General features: G+C 40.4%; 1 protein-coding gene across 2 annotated transcripts; it reads right to left on the bottom strand.

Annotated features, from left to right (window-relative positions):
* Window positions 1–1,010: 1,010 nt before the first annotated feature.
* kcnh4a (potassium voltage-gated channel, subfamily H (eag-related), member 4a) lies at window positions 1,011–18,046 on the bottom strand. Of its 2 annotated transcripts, XM_051387358.1 has the most exons (16): window positions 17,427–18,039; window positions 11,279–11,512; window positions 10,853–10,984; window positions 10,573–10,706; window positions 9,387–9,639; window positions 8,162–8,319; window positions 7,413–7,620; window positions 6,798–6,992; window positions 6,518–6,717; window positions 4,532–4,781; window positions 4,228–4,442; window positions 4,048–4,086; window positions 2,790–3,157; window positions 2,617–2,696; window positions 2,256–2,332; window positions 1,011–2,113 (listed from the first exon to the last, which is right to left on the bottom strand). In XM_051387358.1, exons 1-16 carry the CDS (start codon window positions 17,500–17,502, stop codon window positions 1,127–1,129), a joined length of 3,606 nt encoding a protein of 1,201 aa, XP_051243318.1. In that variant the 5' UTR covers window positions 17,503–18,039; the 3' UTR covers window positions 1,011–1,126. The 2 variants fall into 2 exon arrangements, with proteins under 2 accessions (XP_051243318.1, XP_051243319.1); XM_051387359.1 differs by lacking the exons at window positions 1,011–2,113; window positions 2,256–2,332; window positions 2,617–2,696 and having other exon boundaries at window positions 3,003–3,157; window positions 4,034–4,086; window positions 17,427–18,046.

Raw genomic sequence — 18,046 nt, 5'->3', positions numbered from 1 at the left:
ACATCTGCAAAAAAATGCTGCAGATGTTTTACCAATCTGTGGTGGCCAGCATGCTCTTTTATGCTGTGGTTTGCTGGTGAGGAAGCAGCAAGAAGAGAGACGCCGGTCGACTGGACAGACCAGTGAGGAGAGCTGGCTCAGTAGTGGGCACAGAGCTGGACTCTCTGGTGACAGTGGCAGAGAGAAGGACCCTGGATAAACTGCTGTCCATCTGGACAATACCCACCACCCTCTGCACAACACCTTCACCGGGCAGAGGAGCGTGTTCAGTGGCAGACTGCTGTCGCAGTCCAGCTCCACCAACAGACTCAAAAACTAGCACCATCTATCTACCATATTTCTCCCTCCAATATGTTAGTATGCATACTGGCTACTCAAGGAGAATTGACATCTACTGTAAAAGGGAGTTTTTCATTCCCTTACAAAAACTTAGAAATTAGTCTCACTTGTGAATTACTGCATTACGCTATTTTGTAAAGGTTTATTCTACAAATAAAATGGAAAAAATTAAAATTCAAACTCAAAAATCCTTTTAACTGCACAAAGTGGCAATCCCTGTAGTGGGACTCTGGTCTCCTGAGTGCTCATATGTGCCTTCTCCAGATTTGCTTTTTTAGTTTATTAGACTTTGATTTGTTTCTCAGTTGAATAATCAGAGGTGTGTCATAGTCTGGTTAGTTCCTCTGTGCTGTGTGTGATGAAATGTTGGCCTTTTGTTGTTTTACCTAACTGTAACCACTGAGTGGCGCTGCATGCCCATTGTTCATAACTTGCATCTGAAGCCAGGTTACACTGAATTGTGACGACAGCCATGAAAGTATATACAATAAATCTCCATTATTATCCATAATGTCTTGCTGTGTACCTCCTAACAAATATTTTATAAATATCCAAATGATCCTGTATTGAATGTGTGTGGTGCATGTTTTAATGGATATTACCAGTTGCTGCATACCAGTAAGTAATCAATTTAATAAATAATTCCATACAAACATGAACACAACCCAATGTTTGAGGGTTCCAGCAGTTTGGTCATTTTATTTGATGGAAACTTTACACCAAAAATCTTTAAAAGGACAATAAAATATTTTGTATCATACAGCAACACAACAAGCTACTGAGGTCATCAGTGTGGGGTTTGGATTCCCTCCATGTCCAAGAGAGGTGGTTGAACTTCTCCTGTAGGAGAACTGATGCTCATACACGGAAATTCAATATTTTCTGTCCTCTCTTGATACAGTGAAGCTCTACAGTCTCTGTCTGTTACCTGCCCCAGAAGAGAACATGCAAGGGTCTGCGTGTGGTGGGTAGGACTGGATCCCACTGTCTCATTTTGCCTGGGGCCATTGATAGAGCCCTGTTGGCTTTGGTTGTGCCCTGTACATAGTGAAGTGTGGACTCCCAAAGGGGCAAGAGAGCTGAAGGTAGTGTGATACTGTGGCTGGCCAGTGGGAGTGATGGAGGAATGGATGGGTGTCTGGGAGTTGGTCTGATTATGTGTGGGATCAGAGTTGGTTTGAACACTCATAGATGGACGGGAGTAGACTGAATTTACTGGGGAACAAAGAGGGTGAGAGTTGCTCATTGTGGGAATAGGGGCATTGTAGGCCACTTGTGTGGCCTGACAAATCACTGGGAAGCTACTGAGGGCCAGGAGAGATGGACCTGCCTGGGCATGTGGATGGGTCATATAGGGAGAGTTTGGGGTTGTTCTGGAGGTTTGGAAGGGACCACACTGGCTCTGTAACCTGTGGGCTGTGCCCCCCTCTCTGTCAGAGCAACATAGGTGTAAACAGGATGACATAGGGCTTGAAGAGTGTAGCAGCGTGGGACTTCTGCCCTGGGAGGACATCCCGCTGCAGCCCCACACATTTCTGGCAGGGTGGCTGATTGCTTCATGATGGAGGTGCAGCCCAGTGGCAATATTTAAAGGGACATGGGGCTGCCAGTTGCTTGAAGCAGACACACTAGGACTGGGAGCCATCGGTATGCCACAGGAATATGAGGAGACTGGAGGGTTATAATGGAGCATGGCCATATGAGACGGTAAGAAGTGCATTATGTCGTGGAGCTCCTTGGCAAGGTTGGATACTTCTTGGTTCAAGTTGCTTACCTAAAAAGACAAAGAAAAGTTGGCTGAATAGGTACATCTACCTTTTAATAATTGGATATCCTTGATGGCAAGAATCAGTGGTACACTTGGAGGAAAATGATAAAGGCCTAGTTGTGTCAAAGACTACAGTTATGTTCCATACCTCTTTGTTCAGTTTGCTGATGTTCTGTCTCACTTCTTCTGTCTCCAGAAGCAGGTGAGCACTCACCTTGAACCGGTCTGAAAAAGGATGAAAAATAGAGAAATAGTTTGTCTCAGATAAAACCTTTTCACCACTGGGTATGCAATATATAATATCCCAAATGAGTGGGATTATCTGTACTGGTTGAATATAGAGAAATAGACAAAGTGTCACAAATCTGATATTTTCCTATGCTTATTCAACCTTGCATAATTTAGAGTTAAGCATCTGTTCCTGAGAAGTGTTTTCAATCAACATTTTTGCCGCCCCCAGTCCAATATAGTTCACTTTTCATCCAGTGTATAGCTTCCAGAGACTTTACCTGTTACATTAGTCTTTGTCTCGCTCTGCTCTACATTAAATTGAAATGCATGACCATTGTCCTCAATTCCATCCACGACCCTAGCAGAGACACAAATCAGTGTTACACAATTCTGAATAGATGCAAACTAAATTGCTGAATCATATTTGGATAAAGCAGGATAAACAGGTTACCTGGGGCTTAGGTTTAGTGGACTAACACAAGGTAAGGATGGCATGAGTAGCTTGGCAGGCCGATGGTTCAGGCCAGAGTCAATGGTAAGCCTGGGTAAAGGAGTCTGCGAGAGCTCCTCGTTGGGGAATGGCTGAGGAGACGGGCTGCGGCCTCTACCGTCCTGAACAGGTGACCGACAGCGGCGGAGTGCACTGATGTGGCGGAGCTCCTCTCCTAACAGGGTGCTAAGGCAGGGCTGATGAACAGGGCTGCCTGCTCCCTGTAACAGAGGCACTCTCCTCTGCTGAGAGTGTCTCATGTCTTCTCCATGTTCCGCATCATCTGCCTCAATAACATAGGGTAGTTTGTGGTCCATAGAAGCATGGCCCTGAGGAGATGATAGATAGCAAATTAGGTGTTGTTGTTGACATTTAATGGAAGCTGCAAGAGTCTTAAAGTTGCAAGGTTTCTTTTTTTTTTTTTTAACAATATACCCTTTATATCAGTGTATGGATAGGGCCAAAATATGCAGTAGGGAGGAGCTTCCAATTTAATGTGAGAAATCATACCATCATGTTCAATTTAATTTCTGGTGCCAAATATGGAAAAAGAATACATATTTGTATGTTCAGAGAGTGCTAAATTGAAATACAAAGGGCAAAATCCAGAGCTTTCCCCTCTGAAACAAACCACAAACCAAGAATAGAAAACTACAACTACAGTCTTGCTATATTAGTAAGTGAACTTCAGGTGTTATTGTCATTTCTACTTTTCATTAGCATGCAAGCTGGCCAGAAAATGTCAATGATTATTTCTGGGGCAAAGAGTAAACCCTCATACCTTCTGTATAACAAACTGTGCACACAAACCTGAAATTAACAAATACAGTAAAGCCTACTCTGCCTCTTATTATAAACGTGTCTTATTAATTTTGACAGTGTCATACAGCCCTTTTTTAGGCTCCCTTTGAAGAATCATTTAGTTGTCTTGTGCACTTGTTAGCTTAAAGTTTAATCTCTTGATTATCTAATTAGTCTTGCTTGTTTAGTCCATTTCTTTTCTGTTTTAGTTAGCAGCATTGTAGCTACCTTTATCTCAGCTATGTACATGTATCCAGGCAGTTAATATGCCATTTTCCACAATTACCGTACGACAACAGTTCTATGTTTTCAGAAAAGCAAGACTAATGCCTTGTGATGTAGATACAGATTTTAATGTAACAGATTGCCAGATGTATCACACAGATCAGAGCTGAAGTAATTACCTCAGCACACATACCTGAGACAGCCGGGAAGACCATGGAAACTTTTTTATTCCCTGGAGATATTGAAGTTAATTAACAAGGGATTACACACACATTCTATATTTGGTGGCAAATTAAAGGTATGTTGTTAATGAGCAAAGAAATTACTCAATTGTAATTTCAGTCTGTCTTTGCAGTGTTTTCCACTTTCTTACGTCAGCTTCACTGCCCTCTCTCAAGTTGTAGGTGAGGTTGTGGTGGATGTCAGAGCTGAACCGGCTGCCATACTCTGGGTACAGCCCGAGGACCTCTCTCAAAGCCCTGACACTGATGTACTGCAAGTCACAGTAGGTCAGCGCCTTCACGTCTGCATTCGTCTTGATCACCAGGTCATTTTCTGGAAGGTCAGCCCCAATGAGGTCACCTTTGCCTGCAGGGATTGTCGATTACAACGAGGGGTTACAACAAGATGCAATGAGTAAGAGATGATGAAATGTTTCACACTTGGTGCACACTGACCCAGGATAGCTAGGACCATGCCATCTTTCAGAACCTCCAGAGAACCTGAGCAGACAAAATAGTTGGCTTGTAGGGCATCTCCGTGGCGTATAAGGTATTCCCCTGGAGCACAAAAGGAGGTCTTGATGTGCAGGGAGAGGGAGCGCAGACACCCTCTGCTAGCTCGCTCAAATACAGGCAGCTGCAGGATGTCTTTGTTCAGGTGCATTGCGATGTCAGCTCGTAGTTCATCTGGGAAGTCATGCAGCAGCTAAGACAGCGAGAGGACAGGACAGAGTAAATAAGACTTCAATCATCATTACAATGCATTTGGTAGAGAACTGCATCTGCTACACTGTTTCAGGAGTTACAAATATCCCCAACCTCTCTGAAAGATATCACTGTCTCATTTCAGTGATGAACAGACAAATAAAGACACTATCCACTGACTAGATGCTTTTACACAAAACCGTATGCACAGACATCCATGAAAAACATCACTTCAAAACTGTCAAAAAGCAACAGACTGCATATGGTATATTTAAAAAAGATTTGTCTGTTGATGGCTCTGCTGGCATACTGTAGGTGGAGCTCATGTGGGGAATAAAAGTTTGTTCAAGTGACTGAGGGCTGCCTGCTGTCACAATGAAATCCCAACCAAATCATTGGGTGTAATTTCAAACACTGTAAGGTTCTGTATCTATGTCTAAACTCCATCCAGGAATACTTTTGTTTGCACTGAATCAAATGACTACATGAAATGTGAAAGGGTCACTAGCTGAGTCAAAGACACTAACTTCTCGTCTACACATAGCGAAAGCAACACGTCAGCAGTACAACAGCAGCAACCTGACTCATCTGTCAGTGTCGCACTGGATCTGGTCAGTACTACGCGTATGCTCTTAAAAGTGTTTTGCTGGCAAGTATTGCCTAATACACTAACAACATAGACACCTCTTTAAGTTAGACGAAAATACAGTTGAAGCTTAAAAAGATGCTTCTTCCAAAAACTTGTAGACAGCTAACAGCTGCATTAGTTAAAATTGTGTGTGCATCTATTCTGTCGAACAAATATGAGACAGACAACCGAAAAACATGGCAGAAAGACATCTGTTGTAAGCAGGGTGCAGGAATGAAAACCCATCCCTGCTGTTTTATGCAGATTTTAGCCAGTTTTAGTTTATAGTTTTGGTTGTTCAGTCCACACATCAACTGAATATGATTGAAACCCAGATACTGAAGCAGGAACCAAACCAGAGTTTAAAGGAAAGCAAATAAATCAGTGGAATACTCATGTTAATCTATTTCAGGAAAAAACGTCACTCGGTGCAAGTCCCAAAGGGGCCCTCCTTTAAAATGCTTTAATTGAAGACTTTAACTTGGAACTAGACATTTCTGCCTTGAGTTACTGATTAATTAGCCTTAAATATCTCAATATTTGGTCCACTACTGCTAAATACAAGACCAGGAAAAAAAAAGGGTTGATGCACTCACATGATGTGCCAAGCTGCACAGTAAAAACAGACATGAGGTGTTAAAGCCAGCACTTCATCAGAAACTAGCGACTGTGTCTGTTACCTTCTACAGTGAATTAATTATCTACAGATGGTGGTGGCGAGGGTGTTAATGACTATTCTCTCTATTTCAACTCCTACTTTTGTAATTACAGGGAACTTCTCCTGGATCGGTTCTGGCATTGTTACTGAAGTTCTATTTGCAACAACGTGCAGTCTACTTAAGGAAATGGAATAAGACTCCAGAGAATTTGAGGTGACCCACATTGTAAGGATGACATTTTTGAGTGTATCTAGCACCCACACAAAAATATTTTTTTTCTTCACGAAAAAGACATTTCTGCAGCCCACGTATTTGACAGTTCACATACAGTAGAGTTGCTTATTAAAAAGAGATTCACTTTAACAGAAACAACTCTTAAGGCTTAAATACTCACAATACAATATCACAGGCAACCATGAGAACACTATTAATTTGTGAATCTTAACCCACCTCATTGGCGTTGATGCCATTGTTGACTGACCAGGTGGCCTGAAAGTACTCCAGCATCCTCTGCTTCAGCTGCTGAGGTAGACGATGCACACGGATGAAGTCTTTGAGATCCTTCATCCGGGTGTGGTAGAGAGAGCGCCGTGAGTACATGCGCTGGATGATGGCTGTTACGTTGCCGAAGACCACTGCGTGCATCAGGGCTGGAGGTGGGAGAGCGAGGAACATTATGATATCCACAGAAGATTAAATCAACATTCTGGGAATTTTTCAGTTGACTCACCCCCCATTAGCATAATGCAGATTGAGAAGATTTTCTCAGCATCTGTATTGGCACACACATTGCCAAACCCGACACTGGTAAGGCTACTAAGAGTGAAGTAGAGAGAGGCAATATAGGCGCTAGGAATGGAGGGCCCACCCATGGTGCTGTTAATGTATGGTGTCTCCAGCCGCTTTCCCAACTCCTGAAGCCAACCTGGTGGATGAAGTCAGAAAATGGCATTATAAGACTAATCTTGTTTTATAGTATGTCTAAGGTGTCTTAATGTATTGTAGAGAAGTAGTCTTAGTTAGCTTCAGAGGACCTACCTCCTTTGTTAAGTAATATGATGGGTATTGGGTGATATAATACATTATATTTCTGGTGATATAATGGAATTACTCTGTGATCTACACTTCCTCTGGAGGAGACAGGCTAGGGGTTGAAATTTTGCTGAAGCATTCAGGCATTCAAGCGTGACTAGCAGTACTGACCCATTGGGGTTGCCATGAGAGACACTAAAAATGTCTCAGGAAAGCTTAATGAGTAAGGAAGAACATTATACTCTCGATTCAGTGATGTTGGAGCTGTCAAACACACACACACACACACACACACACACACAAATGTGCTCACCTATGTCCCAGGTAACGGGGTCGCTGCTTTCTATCTCCTTGCGTCCGATGACATACCAGACACATGCCATCCAGTGAGCCAGCAGAGCAAACACAGACATGAGCAGGGTCAGGACCACAGCGCTGTACTGGGAGTAGCGGTCCAGTTTCTGTAACAGGCGCAGCAGACGTAGCAGACGAACCGTCTTCAACAAGTGCACCAGTGAGGTCTGGACGAGGAGTGCAGAACACACGTCATTTTGTGTCACTATAACTACACTTACTACACTACAGTTTTAGTTCACTTTTGCTCTGTTATATAAATTCATTAATATGACCTGTGGCCCATCCTCTTTTCTCTTCTAACCTTGATTCTGTGTCTTTTAATAGTCTCTTCTGAGAAACACTTGCTCTGAATTTAATGTTACTATTAGCAGAAAGGTTTTTAACTGGACTCATTTTCAACAAAACCAAGACTGCAGTTAGAGAGATGTCTTTGTGTGTCAGCTGAGGCCTGTGGCAAAGTAAGACTAATCCATGAGAAGTACTAGTGTTTATCTGGAGGATAGAACTGAAGTGAGCAGGCAAACAAGGATGCTCAGTGAAGTGGTTGAATGTAGAGGGATAATCATTTCCAGTCCAATGCTCTGGGGGAATAACACTACAAAAACTGACACATTAGTGACTGGTCTTTAAGTTGGTGCTCTTAAAAAGACAGTAATGTATAAAACCTAGCATAGTGTACTTCAAGATGTAAAACAACAATCTTACCACTGTGATGTTGAAAGCATAGAGAAGGTCAAAGGGCAAAGCTGCGATCAGATCCACAAAGAACCAAGTGGTGCAGTAATGGAGATAGATGGATCGGGCGTCGTACACTACCTGACCTGACTGACTCACGTAGGTGGTGCGGAAATTCAGGATAATATCTGAAAAGCAGCAGTGAAAACAGAAGCGAAGGACATTTATCACAAAACAGAAATAATAAGTAAAAAGGCCTAAAATGGGGAGAACTATAGGTCAGGTACCTACAAAAATAATTCATGAGTAAATGAATTAGTAATAAACACTTCAGAATTATAAAATAGGTGTTTCATTTGTAGCTCACAAGGGAAAGGAGTGAAATGAAAAACAAGTATAAATGATCTTTAAAATGAATAGAAAGGGTTAGGGTAAAAACAAGAAAAACGTTTTCTAGCTCAACATGGATGATTTGGAAACATTAGCAGTATTTCTATAGTATAACATATGACTCAATTAATATAATACATCCCTGACCCCTTACTTTTTCCTTGAAAAGACAAGCTTTTCTTTTGTCAATTGCAACACGATCGAATATAGAGAGCATGTGAATGTAAATGAATCTGGATCAGGGACAAGCATTTGACATATAGCCGTACTCAACTCTAAATGTTTTCATTGAAACCTGCCATAAAACACGATTTACTTTCACAAAAAGGATAGATAGAGAAACAGCGTGTGATACCAGGTGAGTTCATTTCGAGCACGGACATCCCTGTCTGTCCCTAGATGAAAACTTGTTGAAAGAGAGGAAGTCAGCCTCATAACAGATGTGCTATCACACTTCCTTTAGAGGAAAAGTGGGACGAAGTGAGAGAAATCTAATTATGATTGGTAACCTGGGGCAACAGAGACACCCTGAGTGGGTGAGAAAAGGTAGGAGGTATAGTTATGTGTTAGCCATTGCCAAGGAAACCACTGCAGCTGCACTGGAAAATATATTTTATTCTTAATTTAAACTGAACATTGTTGTCTCTTCATAACACTGCTCAAGATGCTTGAGCTTATACATAAAGGTCAGATGGTGTGCAGCATGCAATCAGTGTAGGAGATGTTACTTTAAAATTATAGTGGTACAAGCTACCAATTATCTCACTGAAAGAAGAATACAATCGCCTACTATCTGGAGAAAGACTTTTGTTTTACGGAAGTTGGTTACAAGTTCTAGTTAAAATCAAATATGAATATATCATACCGAGTATGAAGAGCATCTCTACTGCTATATCACTGCCAATAGTGCTGCGACTGACAAGTGAGTGATGGTCACTGCCCTCGTCATGATTGACAAAGCAGATGTCATAAGGCACAGCAACAGCAACATAGAAGGTCGCCAGTAGAATTAGCCAGTCCCACAGGGCCTTGGAGATGCTGTAGTGCAGCAGGATGAAACGGGACTTCTTCACAGCTGCGACCTTGTACTCAGGTAGAGACGGTTTCTGAAACACACTCTGAAAGACATGGCACATACGAATCACATAAAAATCCTGAAAACATCACAAGAAATTGAACACTGAAAAACGGATGAGATTTTAATCTGCAGTGCTCTCATTGATTTCCTGCTGACTCGACACAGTTGGAGAGAGGAAGCTCATTTTATAAACTTACTTAAGCTTACAAATATGAAGTGCTTGGATTATATTTACAGCCACCTTGAATCCTGATGTATAATGAAGTCTTTGGATAAATGAAACCAAATTTTAGAATGAAAAAGGACAAGTCATGTTTTCTTCAGTCTATGGAGGCAATGACTGCATGCAGTAATTAGCTCAGCATGAAACACTGAGGGTAGCCAGTAAACCTGCTTATGATCATCCATCTTCATCACCATCATCATCATCATCATCATCATCATCATCACATTTTGAATACGTTTTGAATAGATTTGAATAAACAAGTCATGCCGATTGGTTTGCTGACTTGACAGCAGTAGTTTGAAAATGGCCACAGATGTACATGAGAGAGGTTTTTGAGCAGACCAGGCAGTTTCCAGTACAACGGTATTACATATCCTTTGACAGTAATTGTAAAAATATTTGGTAGAAAAACAAACATTTGTAATGAATTGATTCATTGGGATATTATCTTAAAAAGACCTGACTACATTGCCTGGTGAATAACACAACTGGAGCAGCCTTTGATTAAAGTGTCATCTGTATTTACACGATAAATCATATAAAAGTTTAGCTATTAGAGAGAGAGGGAGAGAGAGAGAGAGAGAGAGAGAGAGAGAGAGAGAGAGAGAGAGAGAGAGAGAGCAAATGCTTTTATTTTAAGGAAAGTCCCCAAACATCACTTAGCAATAATCAATGAGGACATATTGAGACTCATACTATATGTATATGGTAGGTCTGATGATCTTTAAGCCAGGAGTTAGCACTCACATTGGTCAGCTTCCTCTTGCCCCTCTTGGTGAACAGGTTGGTCATTTGGTGCAGAATAGTCCTTCCCCTCTCTTGAGCTTGGGAAAAGTGTGAGCGATTGCTCTTCCTGCTCTGGTGAGCAGCCTCTGACACACCTGTGAGCAAAATCATAACGCACGCTGTCTTCCATTTAGCTTTAAATTGTATGAAGGAAAATGGCAAACTAACATTTTGAAGATGATATAGTCTAAATTAATGTGGGACTGTTAACAGTTATTAAATGCATGTGGCCAGGCCTCACCTTCTCCTTGGCTGAAATGATGACTTTTCCCATATGATTCACTGACATCTTTGAAGGATAAGAGGAACAGCACCACCTCACCTTTCTCATTTTTAATTGGCACAATATCCAGGAGGCACCAAAATGGATTTCCTGAGGATATTAAAAAGTTATTACTCTGAGATTACCCAGCAATACAGCTATACAGCTTCTTACCCCCAAAATGATGTTTGGATTTCTATTAACGCTGGAATAAAAAAACTTTTATTGTAACGTCTCACCTCATCCCTTCTGTATGTGTTCTGAAATTGCTTTCCTTAAAAATAACTGTCCTCACAATGATAGATTCAGGCCATCATCACAATTTTTCACGTGCACAAATACTTTTTTAGGACACACAAGTAGGAGTGCACGCCCGCTCAACATCTGGGTGAATATGATCCTCACCATTTTTCCTATAGAAGCAGACTTCTCCCTGGTACTCCTGTTGGCCCTCCAGAGCTTTGTCAACCTGCTGGATCACACTCTCGTTGGTCTCGGCTCCATGGAGGAAGCTGCAGGTACAGGTTTTCTGCATCACCTCAGTCCGAACAAAGCTGGTCAGCTCACAAAATCCATCAGAGCAGTACACAATGGGGTAGCCATAACGACCCTGAGCATTTCCCAGTAGGAAGTTACTGTCTGCAAGGGAAATAAAAGAGGTTGGAGGTAAAGCTACTGTGTGACGGAATAGACTGATTGAGCACTGAGGCAATATTTTGTGGTTTTCTTACTGCACAGCTGTGACACAGCTTGAGAAAGCTGCAGCTCTGAAAATATAACATTCAGACAAGGTGACCAGGTTCTTTGGTTGACTCTGCTCTTTCCCCATCTTCCTCTACATACTTCTCTCCAGATTTGATTCATTTGTTGATGCAGCAACAGAAAACAACCTTTTTTTTTGTAAAATCTGAGTCATTCTATTTGCTTTCAGCTCAGAGCTTCCAAAATAGTCCAGTGTACATCAGAGCGGGCTTTGAAGTAAGCTGGTGGTGTGTATGAAGTCTAAGGATATATGCAGGGGCCCAGCTGGCTCCATGGGGGACCAGTGCCTCAGTGAGGCTTTGGCCCTTAATTAGCATGTGGGGCATGTTTTCATCCTGCCACCAGTTGTGCAATAGATTTAGTATTGACACACACACACACACACACACACACACACACACAATTGAGAACAATGTCATTCATCCATCCATTTTCTGACGCTTATCCAGGGGCCAGGTTAGGGTGGCAGCACCATTTTACAGCTCCTCCTGAGGCATCCCAAGGAGTTCCCAAGCCAGATGAGATATATAATCTCTAGTGTGTTTTGGGTCTAGCCCGGAATATGGCTGGAAAACCTCCAAAAGAGTTTTTCTTTATACTTACCATTTACACTGCTTATACTCAGTGGTCACTTTATGTACACCTAACTAGCAGTGCCTATTATATAACAGTCCTGTTTTTTTTTAAGGATGAATAGTTTTGTATTGTTATGTGAGTATGGGCTAAATGACAAAAACAAGTTGAATCAACATCTCTAAAACAGTTTAAACAAAAACTTAACATTAGAACCTTCATGAAGGTACGATTTATTGCAAGACTGTTGTATTAGACTGGATTAGTTTCTGCTTCGTGTACCTAATAAACTTCCAGTCGCCAGGCAACCAGACGAGACTCCAGGCAGTTACTGGTTCCGACCAAGAAATACCCTGTCACATAAAGCCATATTGTTGTTTTTTTACATAGGCAATTGGTTTTTATACAGATGAAACAAACAAGAAAGTATTAATGAGGAGCATTCTGGTACATGGACAGAGATATTTTAGCTGTTTCCGTTACCTGTCTTTGTGCTAAGTTAGGTGGCTGCTAGTGGTAGCATTCACTTCACAATTTTTACCGTGACAATGCTATCAATCTCCTCAACTTATTGCATGAAAATGGATAAGCATATTCCCCAAAAGTGTAATTCCCCTAAAGCTCCAATGTGTAAGAGCCGGCAGAGCAAGAGCTTCTGGAGGAATAAACATCCGTAGTCACACCAGATTCTGCTCTGATCCTCAGCAGTTTACCGGTGGGAGGAGAGATCAGAGTTTATATTTGAACTTTGGGGATTAAAAAGTGGATTTATCTTCACTCTAGCTTCTCAACCTGTCTGCAGCGAGCCGTGGTAATAATATTTCTACAGAGACCATGATGTGGCCAGGAATTACACATTGCACCTTCAAAGATGTTTCAGACAAATTAGCAAGTAGACCTACATTGCTTTTGTGTCACTCTTGTCTTGAAATAACAGTAATTTATTTAAGTTAAAAGCTGTTATTAAAGATTGATTCTTTATTCCTGCAACAAAAAAAAAAAATCTCATGGACCAAGGAAACATTTTTCTTTCGCACACAGCTCAGAGCCATATTTTAACAAAAACTTTAATATTCAGTTGTTACATAACAGTACATGCTCCCTCAAGACAAGAGAGAGAATAGTTCTGCATCTGAAGGACGCTTTTATGCCTGAGAAATAATGGTGGACATGAAGATCTTTGTGAAATCAATTCTGACAGATACTTGAAAATGAAAGCCTTGTTTGAAAAGAGAAACATCATTAAACATTCCTGCTCACTGCTGGAACACTGAAGAGTCATTTTAGGGCATATATTGTAGATGATGAAGTAGAAGAAAATAATCATGAAACTGCAATTCGACAGAGCACTGAAGTTAAGCTGCAAGATGTTGCATGCAATAGAGCGAGCATTTTGTAATGAGTAAAAAAAAATAGCCTACCTAATTTAATCCATTTCTTATGAGCTGCAGAATTTTATAGAACTAAAGTGTATGGGGTCGTGCAGTGTTAATTTTAAAGAGAGACAAAAGCAAAATCTCGCCATCATCAGAGTCCACTTAATGGTCTTGATTTAATTTATCCATTCAGTTGCTCTCTGAATGAATGTGGATTAAATTTCCAAAAGGCATCTTTGACCATGCTGCAAAAACACTATAATGATGATATATTTGCAAAGACAACATTGAACACCTGCAATGCAGCTAGTTCTAATGAGAGTGATGCTTTGTTTTCTCCCTAAACCTAGAAAAGTAAACACTTACAGATAGTACCACAGTTTGTTCAGATGCATGCAGTTATAGATTCAGCTGATCCATTTTATGTGATTTTGAAACTCAAAAATTAATTACTTAGCAAGCATTAAGGGGGTGTTAGTGTGTGTTTGTTCCAAAGGAAAAGACATGCAATTAGTAATGTGTTAATATATTCTACCTGGTTAAGTGTGCAGTTTATCTCACAAGAAACTAAATTAAGATCTTTTCCAAGCTCGTGTTGCCATAGCAATTTGTGTAGAAAAAAAACAAAAAACATATGGCAATCTTGCAATTTGCATCTACGGGGTTGCCAAGGCACTGTGCCCTCTGAAACACAGATGTAGCCAATAAAGTATCTGCAATTTTAGCCTCGTTCTGATTCTTATTCACTGCATTTGACAGATTTGAATTAGTCTAATTGCTAGGGCTTACAGCATGAACAACCAAGGATTTAGTGAAGATAAATTAACTCCTCAGCTAAAACTGAAGCTCTTTAAACCGGTTGTGCAGATTTCCTTCAATTACCTGATCACCTACTCACATCAATTTGATCAGTATTGATGCAAATCAGTCAGATTCCTGTATTGACTATAAGGTTCAGGAGCGAAGATACATCTTCCCTTACATTTCTTACCACCAAATGTCAGGTCCTGTCTCTAAATCCACTCTTTCCTCTCCCTCAGCCTATTTCTATGTATCCATGTTATTCAAGGACAATATGGTTCACACTGACAGCCATCAAAGTCTGACTGGCCAAAGAATTGTACGAGTGAAACTTACCCACAGTGATTTCTTGCCAGTAAATGCTCATGCCTAGATAGAGTCTAGTCTAGATAGAGATAAATTATGTTGTGAATCATAATATAATAAAAGAATTTCAATTTCTAAGTCACTGAATCACTTTTCTCCTTGTTATATCACCAGTTCTACTGGGCGTTCTCCTATTTGCTTCCTTTCAGTGAAATTGCAGTCAGTCATACACAATAATTATTGTCCCTAATTATTCATGACAGCACTTATGACAAGGAATGCAATTCCAACACCTACGAGGCAATTAGCAGAAGAGACTGTCGACAAGGAGGGTAAAAAACAACAACCTGGTACTGTACAATTATAACACTGACACAATTAAAAGTCTAGATCTATTAAACTCTTGACCCCGGAGTCAACTGTAAAGTAAAGAAATAAATATTATTATTGATATCATAAATGATACTCTAAAGTCTCTAAATGAATAATATAATTGTTTCTGCTTTCAAAGAGGATGATGGAGCAAGACCTCTGATGACATTTGACTGGCTCTTGGCCTATGCATAATTCATATTAATTAATTTCCCTGCTCACATATCAGGGTCATGTGAATACCACCTCCATTCCCCTGAGCCCCGCTTCAATTCACATTCACACGGCGGGCATTTCTATTATTTCCTATAAATATCTGAGTCGAAATAGACTTTCAGCTCTGGCCTTATCCCCTTGTCTTCAAAGAGTTGTCATCACACAGAAAGGCTTTCAATTCAACCGAGACAGAGATTCAAGGCAGTTCTTGTACTGAATAGTGCTCTGCTCTGAAACCATCTCTTGTCAGTTGGCCTCTTCACCTCCCACTCAGCGACTTAATCAATCCACACACTTAGTACTACAGTATTGTGGCAGCTAAAAGAGAAAATGTCTGCTGTGCTGATGTGTGTACAGTTTGTGCAAGTCTTTACATGTGTGTCTGTCTCATACAGAAAGCGAGTGCAAGGCGATGTGAAGAAGGGATGGACGATGTATGTGTGTGAGAGACAGATTGGGAGATGCAGACATAGATGGTGTCATCACACTGAATTTGTGAATTTGTTAAGTTGTAAAGGACATGCACAGTCTGACCCATACACACACTCTCTCACACCTTTCATCATGTTCTTGAAAGAGCTGTCCAGTGCATGCTGATGACTTTCTACTTTGATTCTGAGGCATGGTGCACACTAACAGACTTGGACTGGCAGGAGCAAACCATAAACGAACATAATAAATAAACATTCATTGCTGTTGAAGCATGAAGATAAACAACCACCCTCTAACTGTTAGGCTCTATGTTAATGCAATAACACAGACCAGCATAGGTAATGCATTTTAAGGTTGGTGAGTGTGTATCTGAGTGCATCTACTATTATATTCAGGTGCCGCAAAAAGGTTATTTGGAGTTAAAAGACTTAATAAAACAAGGAAACTACAAATAGGAAAGTAATGTTGTGGAACCACTTTGGATTTTATGTGTTTTTTTAAAGTTGAATTTACATTTGTGGAGTTATTAAAAGTTGATATCTGTATACAGATATCTGCAATATCTGAAGAAAAATAACAGTAAAAAAGGCAAAAGTTGGTGAGTAAAATTTGTTAGATTCTTAAAGTAAGATTTGTTTTTTCAGGTCTAAAATGTTTTGGGTTTCATTTGTTTTAGTATTTAGTATAATTCTGTAATTATCTGTAATCTGTGCTTGCTGGTGGAATCACATAATTATTAAATGAGTGAAACTGTGCTGAAACAGATCTGGTCCAGATTGAGACGTCTATTTTCAGCAGCAACAATTTCCACCAAAATATAAACACCTCCGTTGCCTCATATGCATGCACCTTGCATTTTGTTGCACCTCTCCTGCCACCTTGCCACCATGTTCCCTATGCACAGCACCAAAATGATGTACAAAGCAAATATTAAACTCAGAAAAAACAAAAACAAAATGCAATTGACTGTCCTGCCACAAAAATAAGGTATTGAATGTTTTAAAGTGTAATGTTGAAGAAGAATATGTGAGAAAAGGTTAAAACCTGCAGAAAACATGCAGAAATTCTCAGGCAAGAATGTGGATAAAGTATTATTTATATAGTAGATTTTGAATTGGAGGAAAGATAACAAACATAAGCTCTACAGCCTTTAATATTGCTGTTGAAAGATACCATTTAATATTTCTTTGTTCATTTTAAAGAGAGAACTTGACTGAAAAAATCTCAACAAGTGGCTTATCGGTTCCATTATATCATCCTAGACGGACTCCAGTTCTGGTTTACTGTCGTAAGTTGCACTCTTATAATTGGATCTCACTACTGTTGACACATTTGTCGACAGCGGTGTTTTTCAGTGCCAGTCACAATCCTAAAGTGGGTTACAAAAATGCCAAAGGCTAAAATCCTAAAAGCTACAGTGGGCTTAGCTCATAGACTTCGAAACTGAGACAAATTTCTTTCTGATTTTAATTTAATAATGTGTATCTCTGAAGAAAAAGTTTAAAACACAGTGACTACCATTTAGGTTTAATTAAATTAGACAAATTAAATTTAACCTGCAATCTTAAAATACTGCCTATTAACATTAACATATGCAATGTAGTAATTCTTTATTTAATTTTTTTACAATTTAATTAATTTTCTTTTTACAAATCATACAAGACTATTTGCTAGGTTGATTGTAGGGTACAAAATAAACATAAAAATATACTCACGAGTGCCATCAAAGTGGTTTGCAATGGTGTCCAAGAAGGTGTTTTGTGGTGCAAGGAGGCCCTTCATCACAGGCATCTTGTACTATATTAAGATAAGGCTTCAGACTCGCAGACTACAGTTCCCATTAGTTTGTCGCCATTCCCCAAAGAGAACCTGAAAGAAAACCACGGTCGTGCCTGCTTTCAACTCCTCCACAACGTTTGAATGGAGTGCAAGTTGTTTCTATGTTATGTTGTCCAAAAAAACCCCACTAACTTGCATCACACAGAAATATCATTTGTTCTTCGTAAGAGAGCTCGCAGATGTTGTTGTTCTCTAAAGCTTCTCTCTCAGTATTGAGTCAAGAGCTTTCGGATTCAGTTGCGCATCCCTCTGCTCTCAGCACCACTCCAGTATCACAGCAAAGCCTCAGCTTCTCTTCCCTCAGTCTAACTCCACTCACCATGGTTCCTGCCATCTCCGAGTCCCTTGCCTCTCTCTCTCTCCCTCCCTCTGTCTCTCATACAAAAGCCTGTACCATCCCCCTTTCCGCACACTATTTATTAGTTATCTCTCTCACCTTCTCTCTTTCTCATACAAAATGTGCATCCACCTACTTCTCACTCCCCAGAGAAGTTAT

Source organism: Dicentrarchus labrax, unplaced genomic scaffold (assembly GCF_905237075.1).
Source record: "Dicentrarchus labrax unplaced genomic scaffold, dlabrax2021, whole genome shotgun sequence".
Taxonomy (NCBI): Eukaryota; Metazoa; Chordata; class Actinopteri; family Moronidae; genus Dicentrarchus; species Dicentrarchus labrax.
Note: the sequence above shows the minus strand (reverse complement) of the source record. Positions and strands in the feature narration are given on the sequence as shown.

Excerpts from the sequence above, each read along its gene's own strand:
- kcnh4a (XM_051387358.1), bottom strand. The coding sequence starts at position 17,502 with ATGCCTGTGATGAAGGGCCTCCTTGCACCACAAAACACCTTCTTGGAC. Across the intron at positions 10,707-10,852 it reads TCATTTCAGCCAAGGAGAAG|GTGTGTCAGAGGCTGCTCAC; the intron begins GTGAGGCCTGGC and ends TTTTGCTCACAG. Across the intron at positions 4,087-4,227 it reads GAGAGGGCAGTGAAGCTGAC|GGAATAAAAAAGTTTCCATG; the intron begins GTAAGAAAGTGG and ends CAATATCTCCAG.